The sequence below is a fragment of the Epinephelus fuscoguttatus genome, linkage group LG15, assembly GCF_011397635.1.
Source record: "Epinephelus fuscoguttatus linkage group LG15, E.fuscoguttatus.final_Chr_v1".
Lineage (NCBI taxonomy): Eukaryota > Metazoa > Chordata > Actinopteri > Perciformes > Serranidae > Epinephelus > Epinephelus fuscoguttatus.
The window spans coordinates 7,244,941-7,271,615 of NC_064766.1; the positions used below are offsets into that span (position 1 = coordinate 7,244,941).

Sequence of the window (26,675 nt, forward strand, 5' to 3'; positions counted from 1 at the left end):
CAGGTAGAGCTGGCTACACCCTTTACTGCATCTAGTGAGCAGGGCAGTGCATGGTGGTGTGGTGCACAGATGATGATCACTGTTCCTCCACCATTCTTCCACTGCATGTTTCGGGTATCTCTCCCGATACCAGGGAGGCACAAGCAAACACTGCTGACCAAGTCACCTTGTGAAGTGTGTACAGGGTGTGCAGATGAATGGTGTTTGACTTCCTGCGTGCCACAAGGACCCGAAGCACCCCACCCATCCACCAGCAACAGTCCACCAGGTCTGTATCACCCTGCTGACTTCAATGATGAGATCTGCATCAACCGGCGGACTTTTGCTCCAGGAGCCCCAGGCACAGGAGGAAGCCAAACACCATTTATCTGCACACACTGCCCACATGATGGTGACACAGAGCTGGTTTAAAATTGACAAAGCACCCTTTACCAGAAACTACAAAGAGTGTCAAAATCAAACCCTTGTGTATGCATCTACACACACAAATCCATAAAAATGTCTCTTTTTTTATGTATATGTTCTTTAAACTACACCACAAAAAGTTTCTGTTCTCTGGCACAGGGTCTGATGTTGTGGAGCAGAGGCCAAACTTCCAAATTGGGAGTTGATGTGGTTGCTGATAATTACCCTGGAAGACTATTCCCACACCTGATTCAAAGCAAAATTGAGTGTTACACCTGGTAACAGGTTGCTAAGACCCAGACATATTGAGGACATAACCGCAGTGTCCTCAGTGGACACAGTGGGACAATTTCAAGTGTACAGGTATGCCACAGGGCAGTGTTAGAGACACAATGAACAGGATGTGGTTCATATCAAAAGGTGAGATGCCCAGTGAACAAAGCAGGGATTTAACCTTAAAATACTGATGAGTCAAAATAACATGCCGTGATACTTGAACTAAATCATATACTTACAGTTTTTTTACAGTTTCTTCCCCCATAACACTAGAGAGGACTTTGCTTTTTCAACTGAAACATAAGGTGATCGTGTACAGCAAATACAGTGAAGCGATCATGTATATCTAGCATTCATTTATGATGTGAATTCTATAGAACCTTTCTTTTTGTTTTGATGCTTCATATTGTCAGACTGTTCTCATGCACTCTTACATTTTCCAATGAAAAGTTATGCACCAAAATTCGTACACAGAACACGTAATGATGAGCCAGTAATTTGTGCCTAACCCATGTATTTTGAAAGGCTGTGATCATGTGAAAAATGCACAGACGAGAGTAATGAAGGAAGCTGCCCTGATGGTTGCAGTTAGGGGCAGGCTGGCGTGGTGGAAATGTCACAAAACACAGGACTTCCCCCAGGAGGCTGGTGTTGGGAACCGTGTGAGAAAGGAGCGAAGGAGTGAAACTTTGAGTTATTTTAAGGTAGATCCTCATCATGTTTCTTTTCCTAAATCTAGCCACGGTAACTTTACTTGCCTAAACCTAAATATGCCCAACCATGTTTCTTTTCCTAAACCTAACTATACTTACCTAAACCTACCCTCTGTAACTTCAGGTATTTTACTTAACTTTATACTGAGTACCACACATCATTCATAGGCCACTGATTCATCGAATATCATACAAACCATTGTATGAGCATATGCTTCTGTCTCTCTATGAGCAAATTTTGTCAACACAGTAACTGTTGAGATGCAGTTAAGAAACTTTAAAGGTGTGTTGAAATCAAAATGAAGGCTGAGTTTCAACATGGCCAAGGGTGCTGGATCACTGTGATTGGTGTGATCCCATTGCAAGATGCTCTCCAGTTATATTTGCCATCATTTTCTCAATTGCTAATTCTACTTGGAATGCACGTTTGGTGGATATGTAAAAATGATTGTTCAATTAAAACATGAAGCATCCTATATTCTTTATGCACTTTATTAAGTTGTGGTGGTACCAGTTCAATAATTGTCTTAACTAGTTCCTAACTTTTTGTAATTATGTATCACAAAAACAGTGAAGAACGGCTAATATTACTTATGATGTGTCCCATATAGAAGCTTTCTCTTTATTTTGATGCTTCATATTATATATAGTAGATGTACATAATGTACTTCTGGTACTTATCTATGCAGCTGCTCTTGTACTTCCTTTTGTTGTTGTGACACATGTAAATGAAGTTCATCTTATCTAACCGTATTAACAACACAACATAGCCAGGATTTCATTTAAGTCTTCAGAGAAATAAGATTCAGGAGTTTAAATAAACCACCCCAGTATAATCATATGTTAGTAAATGCTGTTTAATTCTGTTGTTTACATGAAAATGTTAATATACCGTTTCGATCATGTGGAGGTTGCTGGCTGTCTGCCTACATGCATTAAATGAGTATTAGCTGAAGAACAAACAAACAAAAGATCAGCAAAGTGAACATAAGGCACTGGTCTGAACCTGATGACTCACACGCTGCTTTTGTGGAGAGAACACATTATAATCCTGAAGCAGGACAAATTCAGCTCTATGACACCAAAACAAAGGGTCCATAATGATGCAACCTTACATATGCATTGTCTTAGAGAGAAACTTGTATTTTGTTTTCTGCCTGTAAGAATAAACAGATGAGGTATTTGCCAAAAACTAAGAATCTGAAAAGTTACACAGAGAAAGAGAAACACATCAGGAGGTGTTTGCCATGCTGCCTTCGCGATGATCACTGGAAGTGTCCCGCAGCTAAAAGCAGAGTCATATGACAATCTGTCCCACTTATGTCACAAAACCTTCACCTGTCATTTCACACTACACTCCCCCCTCATCTGTAAGTGCTGCTGTCATTTCCATTCGATTCAAGTTAAGGCAGAGGAAGACAGCAGAGTTTGTGAAAGAAAAAAACCCTCATGTTAGAGTGAATAGACCACATGTAGAAGGAACCGGTCAGCTATAGACTTCTTCTGTAAGTAAATGTTACAAGTGAATGAATGAGACATTTCTGGTGACATTTCTAAGTGACAAGAGGAGCAGCGAAGAACTGAGACAGGCACCAGTTGAGAGGATAAGTGACTGTATTACTGTGAAAGAGGCCGTCACATATCCTAACACGCTCAGCTGACTTTTCCCTGAATAAAAGTTAACAAAAGGAAGCCAGGAAGAGAGAGGGAGAAAGCAAAGTTAGTGCCTGTATGATTCACTTCAAAAAGTTCTGTACGCAATCGTTTGGAATATAGTCACAGTCTACTGGTCAGAGAACAACAAAACCCTTCTACAGATAATTAGAACATACTGTATATTTTTCCAGCAAGTCTACATTCCTGACAGTACAAACGGCCGCAACAACTTTCAGGAGAATCTATTTTTAAAGAGCGTGTGGAGGGAGAGGAAGGAAAGTTAAAAATCTCAGGAAATGGAAATTCAAATTGCAGCCTCAGCGGATGCAGCGTATTTCTATCACATTTGGTATTAAATTTGGAATAATGATAATGGTGACAGGGGCCGACATGAACTCCGGACCTGGCGCAGGACTGCACTGCATTATTTATAGACCACACAGCTAACAGCCTCTGGACACGCAGGGAGACCTCCCGTCTTGGCACACACTGTCCTCTCCAGCAAGTTAAGTGTTGAGAGTCTAGGTTCCACATCAAGAATTATATTATTTATCAATAACTGCATAATTATATCAGCTGGTTAGTTTTGCCTACTGTTCGTGTCTCTATTGTAGGTTCTAAGAAAAGATGTTAATGAGTAAAAAGGAGCGCAATAAACGCAGATATCTGGAATTCTCTTCCTGCTTAAAGTTAAGCAAAGTTTAAAAATATCACCAAAAATTAAGGCTTACTTATTGGGAGTTTTCTCTCAGTTTGTCCAGGCTAAGCTGAATGAATTTGCAAATGAAGTCTGTACTTTCTGTTTTGTCCATCTGTCCACACTAACCTGAAGATGAAGCTTTGTGCTAGAACGAGTTCGAGAGCTGTGTGTCTCTGTAGTTAAAGGGATGGTGTTCAGATTTGTTGAAATGGGGTTGTATGGCTTATCAACAGATAGTACATTACAACAATTAGATTTTAATGGGCACGCACCCAGTTTGGGGAAGTAGGCTGGAGTCCAACATTGAAGGTAAGCAATCTACTGCTGTGAAGGGGTTAGCAGCAAAATGTATTTTAGTCACTTTAAAAAAAGTCCCACCTAAAAAAATCAATATCAGTATAAGTGTACACTCTACTGGTGTATTTTCACTGCTTCACCTTAATGTCAGACAGTGATGTCCAATGGGAAAAAAATGAAGTCATTATATTGCTGTCTTCAAAGCAAGAATGCATTGAGAAAAAGTGATTTACCATTGCTGTGCACAGGAGCTGCTGGTCTACCGCTGCCTTGAAATGCATTAGACTCAATTTACAATTCAAAACATAGTATTTCTTTTAAGAGTTGTGACATGCATGGAGGAGATAAATACAGTCATTTTTTACAGAAACTGAGTGAAATGACCACAGCCTCTGAACACCACAGTACACGATGGTGGCACGTCGTGTTAAAACTATGTGCCGATACCATGGAAACAGTGCCAATGAAAACTCAATTAGGATGCTTTGTCATGGTGGAAACATGAATTCTCTGGTTCTACTATGTCACGCAAGGGCAGTGGTTAAACTCCAAAGGTAAAGTAAAGGTAGTATGAAGAGCAAGAAACTTGCAGAGAGGAACGTAGAGGTGATGGATGTGTGGAACAAAAAGTCACTGTTTACTTCTTTTACTTCCTGTCCTTCACATCCTTTATGTAGGTACATCACATTATGTGATGTAACTATGTCAATTTATGTCGTACTTAGTCTCGTACGTAATAAATTTAGTTATTTTAACAGAAAAACAAGTACAGATGACTTTGCAATCATAACACAGGCAATATTTATGATCAGATCACTATTTTATACTTGGTCAGTGACATGAATAGAAAAATGTGTAGTAAATTGTCAGCTCAGCTGTAGTGAAACACTGTAAGCTAGGTGATCACAGTGAGAATAAGGAGACAGAATGGATGTTTACTGACCAGATATTGCCTGTGATGCAATTTTGTTGACCAAAATAGGACAAAGGAAGACATTTAGCTGCTTGCCTGTATTCAGGCATGTCAGTGTGGGTGAGTATGTGTGTGTGCTTATGTGGAGATCAGTACGGATGAATGTCATTTCCACATGTACACTGTGCTTTAAAGATTAGCCAGCTTACTGTGGATGTAACAGCCTGGTCTCACCACTAGGTTGTCAAATAAGACACTTGGTCACGTGCCTCTGCATCTGATACTGACGCAGAAGGTTCCCTTTAGCATCTGTAGATGAACCAGGCTTTCAGCTAACTCCAATGTTAACCTAATACCTGATATCCAGTGCAACTGACATAGTGCAGAAAGTGAGAAAGTCTGCATAGGCAAAAGAATGAGGTGGTGGCTGGGTGAAACAAGCATAGGACTTTCACATAGGAGACCAAGAGTTTGTGTCCTGTGTAAAACCAAAAGTCAACCTTGGAATATTTTAGCATAACATTACATAAATAACGTAAGGGCGTCACGTATGTCCGTCACGTTACATTAAGTCAAAACCGTAACCCCGTGTGAAAAGTTCTTTTTTAAAGTCAAACCATGATGACAAAAACCATGACAAAGCGTCTGTATTTGACGACCTATGAATGAACAGGCTGGATGTACATAATACTTATGAGTCTTATTATTACTACTATCCCAGTACTAACAAGTAAATGAGATGTTTATAAATAGTAATATAATCAATTTTCCTCATTATTGTATCATAAATATTAAATTGAATCTTACATATAAAAATACTATAATATACATCTGTTTGCATTATTATCAGGGCAATAACAAAGGCTGCTAGGGCATGAGATACAGGCATTATTAAAGCGCTAGAAAAATAGTAAAATGGTCTTTAGAAATTCAATAACCATATAATGTCACACCTCTGACTGTATGGGTGAAAACCCCTACAAATTTATTTTCCTTTGTCTAAAAGCGTCTCATCATATCCATCTTGTCCTAATTATAATTTTGGAATTACATCCTATATTGAATAATAATTATGAACGACAGGTGAAACGTTTTTTCTTAAAAAGTCTACATGATGTATTTCAGCTGTCAGGCAAATGTCATTTTAACAATTGAGACTGACATGGTGATTCATGGTAAGATTTTAGATATGTTGCAGCTGTGGAACCAACCTTTTGAATGCTGCAGCTGTTCAGAAGTTGTCTTTTGGTGAAATTATAAAAACTGAAAGTTTTTTGTGTGATTCATGAGTTTGGAGTGATGAGTTGTCAGATATCTTTAAATTGAGTCACCTGTGATAACTGAAAGCTGAATGTATGGCCAGTCATGTTTCTTTGACTATAATAAATAACTACTACATATATTTTATATCACAAGTTGAGATGCTTGCTCATAAATGCGCTATAACTGGTTTAGCCCTGCAATACATTTTCCCCGATCCTGCTGAGGTCATAACTCAGAACAGAAAAATATCAGCAAAAAGTTGGAGGGATTGAAGAAAAACTATGACAGAATATGACACAACCTACAGCAGTATATTACTCAATCCTTTGCCTGCCACTCAAACTCAACAGCCGCTCCTCTTTTATCCATTCACAGATTATACTGAAAGTATTTAAATCTCTGACTTTAATCTCCCAAATAAAATACATTTGTCATTCCCTCTGATCTCTGTTTAGTCACTCTTTAAAGAGTCCAGCTCCGAGCAAATTTTATTTTGTTAAATTAGCAAGAACCTCATAAATCACTGCAATGTTTCAAGATTACTATAAAATCAATTTTCAACCAAAACCAGGACACAAAATCAGTTAAAAACATTTCCAATTAATTAGCTAATGAAAAGTCCAAACCAAAGTTTCACATCTTTCTTTCCTTTCTCATTTGGCACTGAAAACAAAGAACAATTTTTAATGAAAGGAAAGGAGATACTGCTGTCCCACAATCCCTTCCTCCAGCGTTACACAAATCATAATTCCACTGCTCGAATTGAATTTCTACCCATCCAGCAAATTGTAATAGCGATGAGCTGTGTTTGATGATAATGCATGTTTGGAGTAAAAGTGATACATCTATTCATTACACGCTCTCATACACAGACAGAGCTTGATGGAATTGTGGCGTTAGTGCTGCATGATTAAAAAAACTGAAAAAATGGATCTCTATGTATTTGCAGAGGCAAAGCTGAAAAGATAAATATCATCATATTGACCTCTAGTGTTTGTTTCTGCGCTTGTATATCATCTTGTTATCACCTTTTATTCCATTTCATTTGAGTATGATGTGGCAGTATTTTTTAATATATTTCCCTGAGTGATATTTGCTTTAATATTACCTGGCTGCCCAACATCTAATAAAAAATTGGAATATTTGTATCCCTGTGTATGCTTAGTATTAACATTGTTTTTTCTTTCTTTTTTTTTTTTTTTTTTACAAATAAAGATGTGTGACATGAATCAGGAATATTTAAGCAATATCTCACGAGAGGGAGTGATGTTATACTGGTATATCACGGCCTCGTGCCTATGACCGAATCACAGCCATGACGATATACGAGTATAACATCACAAGCTTGAGTGTGATACTGCTTTTATACAACAGTTCAACAGTTAAATAAACAAGGCTGATTAAGAAATGTTAAAAAATTAGGACAAAATAGATAATTTAAGCATTTTATTTGTCAAAAATAGTTCCCTCAGGACTCCGCTGTCACCGTTGCTATGTAACGCAGACATGGTGCGCCAGGCACTTTCTCTTTATACACATTTATTATTATTATTATTTACGCTGATGAAACACTGACAAACCTGGATGTGTGCTCAGATGGATTCAGCTTCTCCTCTCCCTCATCTTCCTCTGATGACCATTCATAGTTCAATTCAAAACTTATTTTAGGAAATAAATCCATATTATTGGCTGTTTGACAGTGGATGAATTAATTAGCCTACAACGCAACTGCTGACCTAACTAACACTAACTGTCAGTTTTGATTTGATTGCTGATTGCAATCAGCTGTGAGGCGGAGTGATACATACACAGTGAAATAACCGTGATGTTGTACTCCAATATCGTCACGGTTTTACTGTCTCTCGACCAATCAGATTGCAGGGCCGGAAATAACTGTTAAAAAAAAAAGTTATAAAAAGTCATACAGCACGGATGGGAGCATATCTTAGCATATTTGAAACAAACTGCAGTACTCATGGCATTACAGCAATACTTAATTTTCCTTATTTATTTATTTTAAGCTGTTACTCCTTGGCTAATCATTCCTTTAAAAGTCCAGTTTGTAGGATTCAGGGAGATATACTGGCAGAAATGGAACACTATATAAAAGCCATGTTTTCTCATGTGTATGATCACATGAAAATAAGAATTCTTTTTTTTTTATTTTTTATTTTTGAACAAGCCATTTATATCAACAAAAGAAGCAGGTCTTCTTCTACAAAGATCGCTATGCTGCACTATCATGTTTCTAAGGTGGCCCACAATAGGTAAATCTAACACTGGCTCTAGATAGGGCCGTTCATGTTGACAACCAGCCAAACAGCCAAACAACACACAATTTGTTACATGAAACTGCTTTATTGAGTATTTTTACCGGCTTTAATCATCTTGTCCATTTGTTTTGGAGAGGAAGAGACCTCTGTGGATAATTCGGCCCCTGGTAAAAACTTACTGAACAATGAACACTGAAAGAATCCTAACTAGGAGAAGCTTCAGCTGGTAGCAATCTGCTCTCCTCACTGCTATATGCCACTAAATCCTTCACACTGCTCCTTTAAAGCATTTTAATACTAATTTAGATGAGATTTTGGAGAAATACTTCCCAATTTGAGGGTCCCAGGTGATGTAGTATTGTGCCTTAGGGAAGGCAAATGTCATTCTGTCCATTGCCTTGATTTAGACTTAAATATCTCAACAATTTTCAAACGAAATGCCATAAAATTTGGTACAGACACTCAAGGTCTCAAGATGATGAATCTTAATGTCAAGCATACCAAAGTTTTCAGTTATCCACTGAAATATTTCAACATCTACTGGATGTATTAGCACAGAATCTGGTGCTGACACTCATGTTTTACAGATGATGTATTTTAATGACTGCTTGACTTTTTCTCCTGTGCCCCATGGGGTACATATTAGGGATTTATGTGAAAGTACCTCACAGAGCCACCTGCCACTAAGCCTCTTACTTTTGTTCTCTTTTTTATGTTCTGCAATAGTGGGCTTTGGTGTGTACACTTCATAGTTGAGGTTGTGCAACGGGCAAGGTTAGCTACTGTGGCTACTAGTGTTTAACTATAGACTGCTCATCCAGATCATATCCCTCTGAAAAGGAACAGTAAGTATCTTTAGACTGAGTTTATACTGCAGCTATTAAGTACTTCCTCCTCAGGCTTCAAAAGTGAGTGTAACAGGATTGTCTGGAGCTGGCAAGATGAACAATAATACATATCTGTGATTATATTAGTAGGCTACATAGAAAATTATATCAATTTTACTATACTTTATTCCAATCTAGTCTCTTTTTTCCTTTGTTCTTGTTGAATGCTGGAGAGTTTAACGTCTTTAGGCCTCTCAGAATCATTTAAACTATACCAGGGAAGATTAAAAAATCCTCTCACAGCTTACCTGGGACGAGAGGTTGCAACTATACATTTCTTGGCATTCACTTTGTACACATGAAGGTCAGTGTAGTCATCATGAAGAGTACTACTCAACTTGTGAAGAAAAGCTGTGTAACATCTTCTGTGGCTCTGGAGGAGCTTTGACAAGTCTGATAAAATAACCCTGATACTGTCATTAGTGTTGTTACTGTATAAGCTTTAAGACTACACATTTTTAACAAAAAGATTATGTTCCAAACTGAGGGCATGGAGATAGTGACGGACAGGCCACACCTCACTGCCCTTTCAATCCTCTCCTAACGACGTTTTACTGCTTGTCATGTCTCACCACATGTCTCTTCCCCTGTCTTAACCAACAAGTCTGTGGTTGTGCTGTATGGATGTCTTAAAAAAACAGTGTCGTTGTTGCTAACTAATATTAGCTTAAGTTTTTCTTTCCTAGGATGGAGATGGCATGACGTGCCTTCCTCTGCTTTATTCTGCCTCTGACTAGCTTACCCTGACATTCTTACCCTAACCCTAACCAATCTCACTCCTCTTGCCTGACCCTAACCAGCCCGACCAATGAAGGCAACGAGTACTAGTCAGTCAGAGGGAAAGTGGGACAGGCCATGCAGCTAGCTATCATTAGCTGAGATGTTACTAGGTGTGTTAAACTCATGGATGCAGGGTTCCTACACATTTGGAATTTCAAAATTCCATACTTTTCCATACCCTAATTTCCAGACTTCTCAGCTTTTTTTTTTTTTTTCCCCCAGAGAATATGCAACATCTGAGTAAATATATCAGTGTATCATATTTCACATCATATTTAATTATTCTTAATAGGCGATTGTAGCCAAGTACCATAATGGCATGCAAATAAAAACTCAGGTAAGTTCAATGTCTGGGCTGAGGCAAAAAGGTTGGGACTCTGGGTGCAAGCGATGCAGTTACGAGACAGTGGTGTTTTTTCCTTTCATGTGGCTCAGAATCGCTTTCTCCCCCATGTTGGCGATGTCAAACGATTTCACACAAAGCTTGCATCTAGCTCTGTGTGTGAATTGGGAATCCTTGGCCAACCAGTATTTATATACGGTACTGTCAAGCCATCCATCCAAAAACTTGCATCTACCCATTGTGAACCACGTGAAACTCGTCTTCTTGTCGAAGGTGCAGGGTTGGAGTGAAATTTGATACCTGGGGGGCTGCAGGAGGCTCATGGGGCAGCGGACTGGACATACCACTTGTCAATCAGGTAAAAGGGGCGGTATGTTTTCTGAGACATTTGCTCTCACACAAACTGTGCTTGGCCCGGCATAAAGCACAATCCGGATTGATTAAATTATTTTAGGAAATACCTAATTTTCTATTTTAGTAAACAGTATTTTAGAACAGTGGTAATAGTCTGGAAACATAAATATTTTTCCATACCATATTTCATTTTCCATACTTTTAATACCTGGAAATTCATCAAATTTATTTCCATACTTTTCCATATTTTCCATACTTGCGTAGGAACCCTGGGGATGTATAAAGAGAACTAGACACAGCGTTGGAGGTGGGTCCCTATTCATTTCTATGAAAGTTGCTCGGTGGCTCATAAAACCAAAAAGTTTCACTTCTCATGTATAAAATTGCCCAGCTCTTTCACGTTGCTGGGCCCATAGGGTGAGCTATTACAAACTTTTGCAAGCCAAGTGGCTTACTTCCACTGGCCAAGCGACTAACTTCCAGTTTAGCCCTCTGATAACTTGAATGGGAATAAAATGATTGGCTGTAGGCTAGACTTGTTAGCAGACTGAATGGATCAAATCCTGATATTGACACAAATCATTTCGCGGGGGTTGTGATGTTAAAAAAAAAAAAAAAAAGTAGTCACTGATTTACAGGATTTACAGACGCCTCTTTTACGATGTAAGTCTAAGGGAAAAAGTCTTTTGGGCACAATGGCACAATGACACAGAAGTTGGAGTTTCGCTGTATGGTCACAACAAAAATTGGCTTTGAAGCCTGGCACACTTCACTGGGGTCCTGGTTAAAACAAAGTCCACAGTGGCTAGCTAACATTAGCTGAAATGCTAGCTGAAATATGTTGGGGGAGGGCCTTGAGGAGTGCGAGTGTTCAGATGTGCGGCAGGGCTAAATATACTTGTGGAGATGGCCATGTGGGCATTTACCAGGCATGGATGCTCTAACAAACTGCATTTTGGGAAATGTAGGATCCAGTGTTTTTGGGGCTTGACCTGTACAAAGGACTACAAGTAAGGATTTCTTAGCCTCTGCTGCTTTGATTTCATCATTCCTTTTTTAATCTGTCCTTTGCGGGCCCCCACCCCCCAACTTTTTAGAAGTAAAAAATAAATCACTTGAGTATCCCTGAAGTCATAAGCCAAAAAGGTTGCAAAGCACTATACTTAAGAGGATGGTAGCCTGAGATATAAGTGAGAGCACATATTTTCCTCTCACCTGGTGATCTTTTAAATCCTGCTTACACACACTTCTCTTTCTTTCTTCTTCTCTCTGACACCCACACACAACACACACACACACACACGCACACACACACACACACACACACACAAACACACACACACACACACACACACACATACACACAAGTGCTGACCCCTCTCACCTGTAAATCTTGTATCTGGTAGAAAATCCCTGCTGGAACCTCTCCCTGAACTCGGTGTACTCTGGACATCTGTGGAAAGGTCCCTTCTCTGACAGCAGCCAGTCCAGCTGCCCTCCACTCTGCCTCGTGTTGAAGCCCCACGCCGTAGAGCTGGACGGGGATGAGGAGGAAGATGACGAGGATGAGGGGGACGACAGTGAACCATGGAGCACCTTCCCGCCATGCACCCCACCACCCAGTTGTTCAGCTCGGGTGGGCCACGGCAGCCATAGCAACGCCCAAGGCAACCATAGGAGCATCAAGCAGGACGCCGACCATCTAGCAAGGCAGGCGGAGCCATGGGAGCACCTCTCTTTTCTCATCGGCCAAGGAGTCGCCATGGTCCAGGTGGTGATGTACTAGGGCACCTAGGACCGGCATTTCTTCTGACAGTCACCTCCCACTGGCCTGAAAAACAAGACACAGAAACATTTATCTTAAAGTTTAAAGTGAGCAATTCCTTATAATTAACAGTTTTGATGTCTCTGATGGACATTTCTGTCCACATGTTGTGATTACAGTCCAGAATTATGAAGGCAGCACAATGTCCTCCAAAGTGGTATTTATCAAGTTAACATCAATCATTGGAGAGTGATTGTTTTCATGTCAGCTCTGAATGTGCACATGAAAGGTATTCTCTCCACATGTCAGAGACACATAATTATTTTTACTAGGAGCATTAATTAAATGCACAAATCAGACTGGCATTGCTTCCATTGCTTCAAAGAAATTACATTTTACTGATGAGGGCACTGCCTCTCTCTTAGGCCCAATTTAGGCCTGTCATTTGAAGTGTCTCATATCTGGATAAACTCCAGACTGCCACATGTATGTATGGGTCTCTGTTCGCCAGATCACGAACCAGGCTACAAGTGAATCAGAGTCAGCACTACTTCAGTCCAGTGGGCAGTGGTAACACAGCTAAACCTGCTAACCAATGGGTACCTTGTAATCAAAGTATGATATTCAGTGGATTTCTTTGTTGTACTTTATCTTCATACTGCACTCACTGCCTACTCTTCTTCACTGATCTCCTAAATTTCCCACAATACCATTACACAACCTTCAGACAATGAGCATGACCTAAATCTACAAAGCTGTGACTGGACATCATGACAGGAGTAAAGGTACCTTGGTGTTCAATTTTCCAGTTTCAATGACAAGTAAAAGCACAATAACGATTGTTTCCACTGCCATGAGCTGTCTGTCAGTCCTGAACTGTGGTCAGTCATTCATTAATATCTGCCAGGTGGACTGTCAGCAGTTGTGCAAACATGCGCTTGCATGCAAATTAGTTTTTCACATCACTGTAATCTTGTTATTAGAGTTATAAAGGTCAAATGAAACCTTGTGGTTTGGCAGTGCTATGGGATGACGTTCACCTTGATAACACAGGATGACTGAGCTGTTCACAATCTACTGCAGACAGTAAGGTGCACAGTGGTTTCATGCTTAATAAAGAGGAGATGAATTACTGAAACTTAGATTCAACCTAGATTTGCCAAAAAACTAGATTGTATATTCGTTTTGGCCAGCAAGGCGCAGCCATCTTACAACAAGCTAGCTGGTGATGTCACTGGAATGGTTTGTCTCTGTTGTCCGCTTGTTCTCCAGTAGGAGTTATGGAGCTAGGCTTGTTGAGCTTGGTACTGTAAAGCATGTTTTGTCCTTTGAAGACTTTGAGTTTTGTTTTGAGTAGAGTCATGTAGTTTCCGTCAAGTTGGACACACACTGGATCACTTGATGCAGAGTGGTAGAGCGCATATTTGGTACAAATAAGTGTTTTGTGTTGTTTGTCAACCTGACATTGGATGTAACAGTACTCAAGTTCAGGCGGCTCTTCACTTTTACTTTCACAGCTGTGGTCCGACTCCATGAAAACAGATCTTACCATTGTATTTGGTCTTACTGGCTCAAAAATCACAGGTAATTGGCTTTTAACGTTGGCCGTGGTTCTTTATATCCTATCTAAACTCTCAACTTCCATTGTATTGACACTTATTTAGTTAAGTTAAAAATTATTCAAACTAGTCTCAAGTGCAGTATTGTACAGAGCACTCATAGTAAACAAGCAATGCTATGACATCACCAACAAGCTTGCTGTAAGATGGGTGAACCCTGCTGGCGAAAATGTCAAATACAATCTAGTTTTCCCGCAAATCTAGGTTAATGTCCAGTTTGACTGCAGTGTTATATGTTGCCTAAGGTAAATATCAAATGAACCACAGTCATACTATTCAATGTTTTATCTTCACTTTAAAAGGTGCTGTTTTTTTAAATATTCAAGAGTTTATCTTTGGATGCAAAGTCCAGTTAATGAGGTACAAAATATTTAGGGATGCATAATTATTCTGGAATGTCATCAGTATTTGCAGATAAAGGCTTTAAAATGAATTATTGGCACTGGCCTGAAATGACAATTATGTTTAAATTATGAGACTTAAATGAGTCAAAGTTGGTCATGTTTGCCTTAGTTGTGGCTATTGTCAGGATTTACTCAAGGAGAGCATCATCTAAGCCTGTTAAAGTAGAAGGAATTTGACAGTTTTTGTTTGAAAATGTTACATAAAAGTAAATATGACATGTCTGATATGTAACCAACTTGAAGTTGTTTTTCTTATTTTTCCCAAAAATAACTCTAGTGGAATTCGATAGTTTTCCTATGTCAGTGAACCCCCTGAAAAGACCAATACCAACAATGACCTACCCTCTAAACTAGACTGCAAAGACTCCAGAAAAGAGTTTATTGGTACATTTGTCAACCTGTTTCATGCTTGTCCGCTTTAAAGATGATTAAAAGTAAAGTAAAACCGTTTTTAGTGATTTTAGTTGAGGTCAAAATTGTAAAGACGTTATTAAAAGTTTCCTAATAATTAGAGGGTACTTGGAGGAGCACTTTCAACACACTGAGTGCACCACAGTGACAAGTGTGACTGCTTTCAGTTTCTTGATGCTTTGTGTTTGGACAGGCATGTCATCACCCGCCTCCATACTGATCCAAGGTGCTAGCAGCAAACACATCAGCACAAATCACACTACAGCTCAAGTGTGAATTCTCAGTGTCTAGTTTCACATTTCCAACTGCTTGGATTAAGTCAGCGCAGACAAACACACGTTGCATTAACACTTTCCTTAAGGTGACACTTTACAAGACTTTACGGTGCCCTTCAGAAAAGTAGAGGCTTGCTCTTCATTTCACTGTTAATGACTAGCAGGATTGCTGGGTGGAGTCTTCAGGGACAAATCAGCATTTCAGAACGGATATGTAAAGTAGCGGAGAGGATGCTTTAAGTGGATTGGGAGCCCAAGTATTCCCTGTTTATCTTACAAACAAATTAGAGAATTAATTTCAGGTGGATAAATGCAGGCTCAGACATGAAAAAACAATACTCAGGGCACTGCATTTTTAATTTTCGCTCACTGCAGCGAGAGATTACTGCAGTTTGAAAAGGCAATTAGCAAAGTCATCTGTCAAACGAATGTATTTATGCAACTAAAAGCAGGATGAGAACTTGATAAATGGGATGGCATGCTGATGCTGTTCCTTGTACTGTAAGGCCCAGAGGTAAAAGTGGTGCAAATTAAATATGCGCCACCTGGTGGATATGTAGAGGGCAGAGTCAAATGTTTCATGTACAGAACAATCACAGTTAAAAAAAAAAAAAAAAACACTTTGTATGCCTTTTCAGCTACCCTGACCTGCTCCCAAAATTAACATCATGCTACTTTTGCTTTTGATTCTGAAACTCACTATAGTCATATTAAGCTAGTTGATTTGAGATTCACAATCAACATCAGTCAATCAACATTTATTTCTATAGCCCTTTACAAAACCCAGAGGTACCAAAGTGCTTAACATCAGTGTCAGATAACTTTGACAAAAACACAATGGAAAGTTCAACATGGCTACAGGGTATCAAACATCTTTCAAAATAGATAAAATACATTAAAACAGAATATATAAACCTAAATAAAAGGATAGCCCTAGTCTAAATTAAGGCCATTCTAAAAGAGTGACAGGCCATTTCAGTTTGTTACAAAAAGGTTGAAGCTCTTTTCCCACTCCAATTATTAGTTTCTCATAGCACTGTGATAAAATATATTTGTCACTGTAACAATGGTTTTGATTTGGACCCAAGTGGCAGCCTGTTTCAGCCTGGGCTGAAACATGAAGCCATTGTGGGAGTGCCAACAACTGCAGTTCCTCTACTGGCCACTTGAGGCTGGCTCAAAAAGTGAGTCAACCCTCATACAGCCCATGTTAAAATGCACAACTTTACAGCACAATAAACATGTTTAAATCCTGGAACAATAAGTTTTTGAACTTTACAGCTAATTTCCCAGTTCATGACAACTGCATGGGGGTTGAATATTTATATAACGCCACCCATTTAAATGTTATTAAGGCTTAAATTTATACATAATTAAGGGCATGACTGCTTTAAGTGAAAGGTTGTGCCAATAATGATTGCAATGTACCAATAATGTCCATGGGTTGTTGGTTGCCACCCCTCGCTCCTCCTCAGCGCCAGCCTCTCGCCCAAATGGCCATTTTTGGCGACAGCCAAAATCCCAAACTCGAGGCTTCAGAATGGGAATTCACAAACCAATCAGTGACTACATGGTGGCAATGTCTATCATTTTTATACAGTCTATGTTGAAACAACTTTTTTTCTTCCTGCTTTATTAGTTTTTTCTTCCTGTTTGTATCAGCTCTGTGTTTCTTTGTCAGTCCAATTGGACAACACAGGCAACCTATCACAATTTTTTTACTCTCTCCTGTATCATGGTCTAAAAAAACAATGCTGCACACTGACTTACAAAAAAGAGTGTTTTCTTTCTCTCCTTGTGGAAGGCAGTGCAACCCAACCAACCAGCAAGCCACAAAATAACATGTAATGTCAGTATTGCAAATCTTGACATGTGGTGTTTCACAAAACATTCTTTACTTTCTCAGTGATGTAATTTCTTGTCAGGCAGTGTGAAGGCGTTTATGTAAAAATTGAATTAGACTTGATGTATTGTACCTATGAGGCTGACTGGAACAATAAATGAAGACTCTGCCAAACACAAAATAGCATTTAGGAAGCTTTCTGAAGAAAAAATGGATGTGAGATGAACAATAGATGAGAGGAAAAGAAAGAAAAAATGGGAAATTAAAGGTATAAAAGCTAAAAGAAAGCATATGAATGAAAAGTGACAATTGCTATGAGGAGGAGAGGAACAATAGGATTGAGCAATGGGAGGGGAAATGAAAATGAAAGGAGAAATGTTTGGAGCAAAGACCTTGACTGCGTGCCCATACAGTGCATTCACTTATTTCAACTCTCCTCATTCTCTCTCTATCTCCTTTGTCCTTGACCCCTCCCTCCTCTCTACCCGATTTTTTCTGTTTCTCTTCCAGGTGTGTCACCCTCTTGGCCATTCTGTTTCTGTAATCTTTTCCCACTCCATCTCACCATTTGTGTCTTGCCTCTTCTCGTACATTCCATTCTGCTTCTTCATTCTCTAACCCAACCCCCCCTTTCAGAAACCTCTATCATTCAATCACAACAATTTTTTCTTTGCAAATTAACTATAACTTGAAATTGGAAACGCTGCTGTTCTTCCCTCCTTTAATGAATATACAGCATATATGCGAGGCAGCTCACACACGTTGGAGTGGGAAAACCATTGCAAGAATTGTTCTCTGAATCAATATCACATTCGAAAGGCTGTGAGATTTGCCTTTCAAATGATGTTCTGTAACTTCTTAAAACGCCACCTCTCACAGAAATAAGCGCTCCCCATAACTGCCAGGCCTCCTTCTCCTCCGAGACTCCCCCGCTAATTATAAAATGCATAAAACATGCTGCGAATGCCAGCGAGACAATAGGGGGAAATTGTGAATTTTTAGCCCTGACATTTAATGTTCGCCTTGCATTATTCACACACCCTGTGTGTATTTACCCTTCTCTCTTCCAACTTGGGGGAGCAGGAGGTAAGGTAGAGAGGCACGAACATCTCAAATCCATATTGGAGATGGTGGGGGAGAGGGGGGTGAGGGCATCCAGGTGGAATGGGAAAATCGACCACGTGTCGCCCTTAAATAACATCTCAGGGACGACAGCGGAGTCAAGGGAGAGCCGCGGCTTATGTTTATTGGATTTCTTCCATCGCTTGTGCGTGGCCAGCAAGGAGTGAGTTGTTGTATCATGTTTGTACAAAAAGGAAGAAGGGAGGAAATGAGAAACATGGGGAAAGCAGATTGAGAGCATGTTATGCTGGAAAACGTCTCTTGAAGGAATGCAGCTGAGTCTTTCCCACCAGAACATGCTCCTTAAACTTCCCACCCGGCCACTGAGTGACCGAGCCAAAGGCTGAGGTGAAAGCATTTCGGCCTCCTGACTCGTTCAAGTAAATCCTGTTCCAGTTCGTAAGGCAGAAAATAATGTGGGGAAGCTGGTGTCCTAGCTTTTTTTCTTTTCTGAGTCAGACAAAATTACAACCTCCATTTTTCTCTGCAGCAGAGAAGATGAACCTGCAGCAGAATTCATCAGCTCAAAATCCAAGAAGTGCAATTACAGCAGCTGGAAATCCTTATTAGATCTGACACGCATATGTGTGTCCGTTTGTAGCCACGAACATGTGTATCTGCGTGGACTCAGAGTGTGTGTGCATATGCTGCCGAGCACCTGGCCGGGCCCTTGGCAAACATTAGACCAGGGGGAGGTCCATCAGCATTAGAGGCCAGCTGTATTCCTCAACCCCAGCAGCTCACTACTCACCTCTCAGCGTTTATGCGAGTCAGCAGCAATAGCCAGCCAGCTGCACACCTGCTACCCCCCTGTAATTCAGGATCACCGCACACTGAGACCGAGGAGGGGGGGGTGGGGGGGTGGGGGGGTGGAACGAGATGGAAAACAGAGAGTGACAGAGAGAAGAAGTGAAGGCTGGACGAAAGCTAGTGGAGGAGGATTGATGCTAACATAACGGGATGACAGTCAAAGAGAGACAAACAGGGAGGTTAAGAAAGAGCGACAGAAGGAGAGACAGATGAATCCAGAGGCAGAGATGAAACAAAGAGTGATAGAATGGCAGAGGCAGAGAGGAGCTCGCATCTACATCTTGACGTGAGCTCCATCTGTGGGGTGAAGAGCTAATGCTGGCTGGAGGGCTCACAGTGGAGGCCACATTGCACTGCTTGAACCTTGGGAAGACCTATGCAACGTGAGCCAGTGTCTTTTTCTAATCAACAACTTTTTTTATTAATTTTTCCTGCAAAAGTAACAGTCAATTGAACATCTTTACACTTTGGATTTAATTTAAGAAATTGTGAATTCACTTTTTAAAAAGTGTCTCATAAATAAAATGCTAAATCAAGTCATCAAAAAAAAAAAAAAATTAAACTGATAGATTAATTTCAGTTGCAGCCCTACTTAAAGTAACAGTATACAATAACCTGAGACTATGATTCAAAGTCTGAGCCGGGATTGTCTGCACACAGTTTTCAACACGGATGGTAGCTGAGCTGGCGTCTAGCAGCTAACAGTGCTATCAGATTGAACAGTGCTGACACTGACAACATTGAGGACAGAGCTATGGGTGTTGGGGGAAACTGGAGGTTGGTCATTACGCTTTTGCGAAAACACTGTCACATTTATCAGTCATAGCTGCCCGAAACTGCTGTGTGAGCGCAGTGGGGAGCAGCAGTGATTAGCTCACCAGTGGACACACACACAGGAGCCCTTTTTACAGATATCACACTATAGGTGCATTCTTACACAGAACCAAACAGCGGCGGCATCATGCTGCTCCAGTGTGTGATTTTAGACAGCATGCCAGCTTTGCAGAAGCAAAAGAGGCTTGACGGGGGAAACACGTAACACAGCAGAGATGGTCTCTAGTGTAAAATATAACAGACACATCGGCAGCCGTTTATGAATACTAACAATCGCATAACATGGCAAATGCAATCATTTACTCTCTCTGTTGGCAGCTGATCTTGTCCTCTGCTCGGAGGGTAAGGTGCTCCCCAACCTCTTTTGCAGACATAAGTCTTACACAGACAGGTGAGGCGTATAATGGCGTACAAGTTCCGCCTTGAAGAGGCAGCATAAATGCTGCTAGGTACTCACATGCGTCAACATGCACGCATGGCAGCACCATATATCACAATAACAAACAGAGAACCTCAGATTACAAAAAACATAGAGGGAGTGTGACTTCATTCTCTTTTTGGGACGCCATTACTCCACTATATCTTTACATAGCAAATACTTGATGAATAAAAGGTAGATTTACAGAGGCTTTTATATGTAAAAAATGTATTTATTACTATCCCTGATAGGAAGGCCTGAATGGTCACCAAATGTGAGCAACCCAGAGGGGAGGTTGGTTGATGCATGTTGAGCTGTTCAGATAGACCACATAGACCTTTGTGTCTGTGTGCACATGTGGCTCTTTCAATAGGTATGAATATTTTCTCGCTAACGTCCAACAGCTTTGCCACGTCTTTGCTCTCAGCTGCAGTGTACAGTATTCACAGCTTTCACATATAGCCCTGTTATCATCTTTGCAGCAAGTGATATTTGCCAAGTGATTCTGCCAAGCTTGTTTAAGAAATTCCAATTGTGAAATGCCAATATGACTTTCAATAAGTCATCCACTGAATGAATAGAATAATACAAGACTTAGGCTGTGATATGTTTGTTCAAACAAGTCTCGTAATTATAAATAGTGAAAGCAGTAACATGATCTGTCAGTGTGGGGAGATCCTCTCACTGTAAATGTTCTGAAATAAATTTGACAAGTTTGGATGGAACCCAAAATCCATCCAAGTCTTCCTACTCACTGCAGGCAAACACACTCGGCCTGATGTAATGACACTCAGCGGCTCCTCACAGACATCTGCAATCTGTCTGCATCACATTAAGCCACTTCAACTGATCCCCGTCTTTAATTGGATCGGGAGCCAGTGAAAGGAAGCTAAAACTGGTATGATTTGGTCAAATTTTCTAGTTTTCATCAAGAATCTTAACTAAAACTAGAAAATTTGACCATATTGCATAGTTTTTTTTAGCTTTCTCTCAGTGGCTCCTGTGTCAGATCAGACTTTAAAGTGCTTCTGATGACTTACAAAACTGTCCCGTCTGATCTTCCCAAAATGTTATACTCCAGTCAGGACTCTTGGCTCTCAGAATACAGAGCTCCTGTTTGTCCCTAGCAATCACATGGCCTTTTCCTATCGTACCCCCCTTTCTCTGGAATAATCTTCCTGTGGACATTAGACAGTCCGACTCTGTTGAGGGCAGGCCTTCAAATCAAAACTCAGCTTTTTGCCTCAACTTTCTAGTAGTTGCTCATTCTTTTATTATCCAGCTGTCGGGTCGATCTCAGTCTCAATGTATAATTTAAGACGAGTAGTCCTGCCAACGAGAATAATATTAACTTCAAGCAACTGGTTCTCAGTCACCCTCTGTTGTCCTCTGTTGTTTGTGTCCCACAAGCACTGCTGTGTGCCTCTTTCTCTCTGTCTTTTAACTCAGCCTTCTCTGTGCTGGACCATCAGCCACTCTGGGACGCTCTCTCCGTCTCTGCTGGCTGTTGGTGTCTCATTCCCCATGTTGGATGTGGATCTCTGTCCTCTAACAGATTCAGCCTCTCCTCTTGTCTCCCTCTCTTCCTCTGTGTATTTGTTTCATTCTCCTGTCTGTGTGAATAAGGTGCTTTAGTTTTGCTTCTTGTGTGTGTGTGTGTGTGTGTTGTCTGTCCTCTTTCCAGGTTACATGGTTCACACAAGCACATGGTCCTGGATCCATCAATGTCATATACGTTCACATTCTATGTATTATTTTGTCATATATATTGTATTTATTGTAATTTTATTATGTTGGTCTTACAACATGTATTGCAAGTCCGTCTGTCCTTGGAGACATATCACTCCTCAGCTGCTTCTGAGGTGTCCTCCAATTTTTACCCCTTGAAGTATTTCACTGCTGGAAAGATGGTATTTTCATAAAACCGGGCTGTCTGTGTAGTAGAAAGATGGACATATATTTGAAATTGGTGCTACATGACCAGAGAAAAAAAAAGAGTAAAAGGGCTGTGATATTTGCTTTTGCTCAAGAGGCAGAAAACGTACAACTACCAGACTACACTGTGCTGCACCGGGCCAACGAATGCTCCTGCTGGTGGTGCCGTTTTTCCACAGTCAACAATATGAAGACCTGCTGATAGCAAATGATCTTGTATTACAGTTCAACAGTAAGCTAAAATATTTGTTGAAAACTCTTCAGGTGAGAAATAGGCAATGCAGTTGCAGAATCTTGGTTCATATTTGATCAGCGCTGCTTAGTTTTACTGTTTGATCTCAGTTTGGTCTGACTGTAAGAGAGGGAGGCGGGTTTCTCTCTTGATCCGTTTCTATACTCCATGTGTCCATGGTGACAGGCATACGAACATGCAGAAGCACCACCTGTAGTTTGAGTGGAAATCCGCCAGATGAGCAGGGAGATCCGGCCACTGGTAAGATAGGTTTACCATGTTATTTACACATACTACACAATTTGTTACCAATACCAAGCTGGTTGAAAATTGGCAAGTGTTTTTTGGGGGAGTTTTTCCTTCTCCAAAGCGAGGGTCTGAGGACAGAGGGTGTCGTATGCTGTACAGATTGTAAAGCCCCCTGAGGCAATTTTGTGATTTGTGAAAATAAAACTGATTTGACTTTAATTCCAGTATGTTTTTTTTTTTCTTCTGAGGCAGGCAAAGACTTGTCAAAGCGGCTTGTTGACAAACCCCCAAAACAGGAGGAAAACTCCATGATTAAAGCATGAAAAGGTTGATCGCCGTGCTCAAATGAACTCCTACATGTAGCTGTCAATGTTTTATGAGGCCCTCTCAAAACCAGCAGAGATCATTAGGAAGTAACAGCTCCACCCACTTGAGCCTCACAAACGTGTTCACAATCCAGGGGAAGAAGAAAGATTAGGGATAAAGAAAGTGCATTGAAATTAAAGAGTTTGACTGGAATAATCAGTGTAGGACAAAAGAAAGGGGGCACATAAGGGCATCTGATTAAAAAAAAAAAAAAAAAAGGAAATGAGAGACGTGTAATTGGCTTTTTCTCAGATTGCAGCACTTCAGGCTGAATCTGTTTTTGAACAAGCAGGTGGGAGGAAACCCACCCATCTCAAAAACACACACATGCAGAAATGCATACACATACACACACACACGTGCAAGCATGACTGAATTGTGAAGCAGCAGAGCCAGCAATAGTGTCAGCATAATGCAGATAATGTCGGGAGGAACACTGGGCTATGGTTGGGAACTGGGACCCACGACTAATTATGTGCTGTGCTGTGCTGGCTCTGTGTGTGTGTGTGTGTGTGTGTGTGTGTGTGTGTTCACATTTCTGTGCAGCACATGTTAGATCCATGTGTTACTGTCTTATCAGTGTGTTCTCTGGTCAATCTCCAGCTAGACAAACAAGCAGCCATATGGTCAATTAAGGCCCATCAATACCTCTGTTAACATCCTCACCAGCTGATGATTAAGAAAACCACAGCCTGTCAGCAGCACGATCTGCTGAAAGTCATATTATCCCTCCTCACGTATCCCACCCACCGATCAGTGTTAGAAAGTGCTAATATGCTGTTCTCCAAGACCTTGCTGAGCTTGAGTGTCATAACATATTATAAGTCCTTGTTTGTGCATCATTGGGATATTGCAATCATGTCAATGTCAATGTACGGTTTCAAAATTAGCTGGTGAAACAAAACAGATGTTCTGTTAGAATAAGTTGACCAGGAGAAATGACATAATAATAGAAATGCACAATAATATTGACGTGCCATTGGTATTGGCTGATACTGTCTTTAAAAGGAACTATTGGAATCGCCAACATGCTTTTTCTTATTTTGCAAAATAAATGAATATTGAAAAGCATTGTATTTCATGTCTCCATCAGCTGGTGGGCATAGTGTGATGTTAATTCCACTACAGAAGAGACTTGATGACCAGTAAAATTAGGTGGTGGAAAAAAATGATGTATGGATATCGGTATCAGTTATCAGCCAAATAAGCTGTTATATATTGGCATATTGGATATCGGAAAAAAATTCAATAATTATTTTTGGTTTTGGCCTCAGTATGTTCTCAAGCCCATTTGGTCTTAACCCATTTCCAGAGCTGCCTGGACTAGTCTTGACTGACTGACTTACAAACGAATGGTAGCAGCATTTCACCACCAACCAACTACAAACTAACAGCAACAATAGCATATTTGACAGCATTTGACCAAACTGCTGAGAACCGGTCAAAATAACACAGCTATCTTAAAATTCATCATGAGTGCTGCTGAAATCTATATATCGTTTGGTTATTTATAGCACCACGCTGTCGGAGCGCAGAAAGTCAGGTGCACTGAAAATGAAACTAAACTGTTCATTTTACTGGGTCTAAACTACATCAAACCTGGTTCTGCAGCAGCTGGTCCTCTCCACAGATCTGATTTGATCAGCTCTGAATGTTAGCCATCCCCTGACTCAGGAAGTGCTGCCAAATAAAGAAAGAACTTGGGGAGATCTCCACCTGTGCTGTGTTCAGGGACCCCCAAAAACCTCAGAATTTAGACAGAAAACACAGAATGATACCAAGGGATGCACACGCATTTAAAATAAAATTTTTTAAAAAGGGTGAGCTACCACTACACATAGACTAATTCTGTGAGAAACACTGAGTGATTCCCAATCACTTCTTGAGGTACAAGTGATATTATGAGGCAGGACTGCTCAGGGCTAGCATGCCCATTTCAGTGGGTATACCTGCAACACAACACAGTAGCATCTTTGACATTACCTCAAAACATGCTTCTTCACATCCTGTTTATGGAGTGATGACTGCGAGCTACTTCAGGCAGTCAACTCGAGCTGCGCTGATTCATACACACACATCATACGTCACTCCCCATATGTCATCTACAAACAGACCCTCCAAATTTGGCGGTCTACAGTATTTAAGCTAGGAGCTCACGGGGAATGGCCACACGGCTGCTGGTGTCTAGGCCCACACATAGAAAATCCCCATTAACAGCACTAGGCTCCAAAGTCATGCAGTTTTGGGGGGGGGAAAGGTTTGATCATCACTTCCCAATATCTCATGTAAACATATCTGCAGGAAGTGATGAGGCCGGAGTCTAGATGCCAAACTCTAACTATGTTCTGCTGTTGAAATAAATATTCAAACGTGAGCTGAACTGACTGAAATAATGTTAGTTTATTATTTGGATGATTTAAACAAAAATCTGGCCATGTCTTATATATTGCACCTTTGAGGTACTGCTATGTAAAACAAGCTGTCATGTGAGCTTAAAACAACACTTTTTTTTCTTATTGAACAGAAACTCATGTGGATACTGTATACGCTTTTCATTGGAAAGCAACAAAAATATACTAACACTACACAACCCTACTACTCTTTTACTGACACACAACACATTCCAAGAGCTGGCCTAGCCAGTAGGTTAAAAGACTAAATCATTATTAGCACAATTAGATCCACTAATAAAATGCCAATCACAGAAGACAAAGACATTAAGGGTCCTTGGAGCATCTGGGCATCCTTGACCAGCCACTTAACACACTTTTTCAGCTACTAAAGACACCATACAATGGGCTCTAGTTTCGCAGACCGGGCAAGGCGGGGGCGCAGTGCACCTGCGCTTCGCCAACTGGGTGTGGCCAGGCGGATTTTGCAAGTTTGGCACACCGTGTGCCTGGCGCAGCTACTCCTCTTTCCCACCTCCGTCCCTCCTACCTGTGCAAGTCAGAAAGAGGGAGAAGAGAAGGCGTGGAGTGGGTTTTACACACATCACACCAATCAAATGAGCCCCTCTCCTCACCCTTAAATGCACCGCGCAAAGGCGTAATGAGAGTTTACTCAATTTGCCATGGCAGAAGAGAGCAGCAGTGTCAGACAGCCAAACTTTTCCCAGGAGGAAACTGATGTTTTGGTCCTGGAGGTCCAAGCTCGCAGTGTCTGAATATACGGGACTGCGAGCAGACCTCCACGGGCTGATGATGCAAAGGTAGCCTGGGAGGAGGTCACCACAATTGTAAATCAATGTTGCGTTTCTCTCGTGCGCGCGCTCTCTTTTTCTCTCTCGCAGTCTCACTCTGTTTCTTTTCTTTTGACTTTTCTAAGATGACAGATGCTGAATATATACTCCCTATCTGATGCTGTGGCTGTTTGTGGTTGGCTGAGAGGGATGTGAACTCATTAGTTTTGTTAATCAGGTTGGGTTTCCATTACGCGTGCCAAACGGTGCCAATCCCCTTTGATCTGACATCAGATGTGACGGGACAGTCAATATAGAGATACATTTATGTGCTGATTGCAGATAGTTGCA

The 26,675-nt window shown here is 40.7% G+C and overlaps 1 protein-coding gene across 1 annotated transcript in view; it reads right to left on the minus strand.

Moving 5' to 3' along the window:
• brinp2 (bone morphogenetic protein/retinoic acid inducible neural-specific 2) overlaps positions 1-26,675 on the minus strand; it is a 343,506-nt gene that overhangs the window by 190,688 nt on the left and 126,143 nt on the right. Inside the window, exon 2 of the mRNA XM_049598763.1 lies at positions 12,245-12,691. Coding sequence (XP_049454720.1) covers positions 12,245-12,624 — 380 coding nt within the window. The 5' untranslated portion in view covers positions 12,625-12,691. The remainder of the gene's footprint in view (positions 1-12,244; positions 12,692-26,675) is intronic.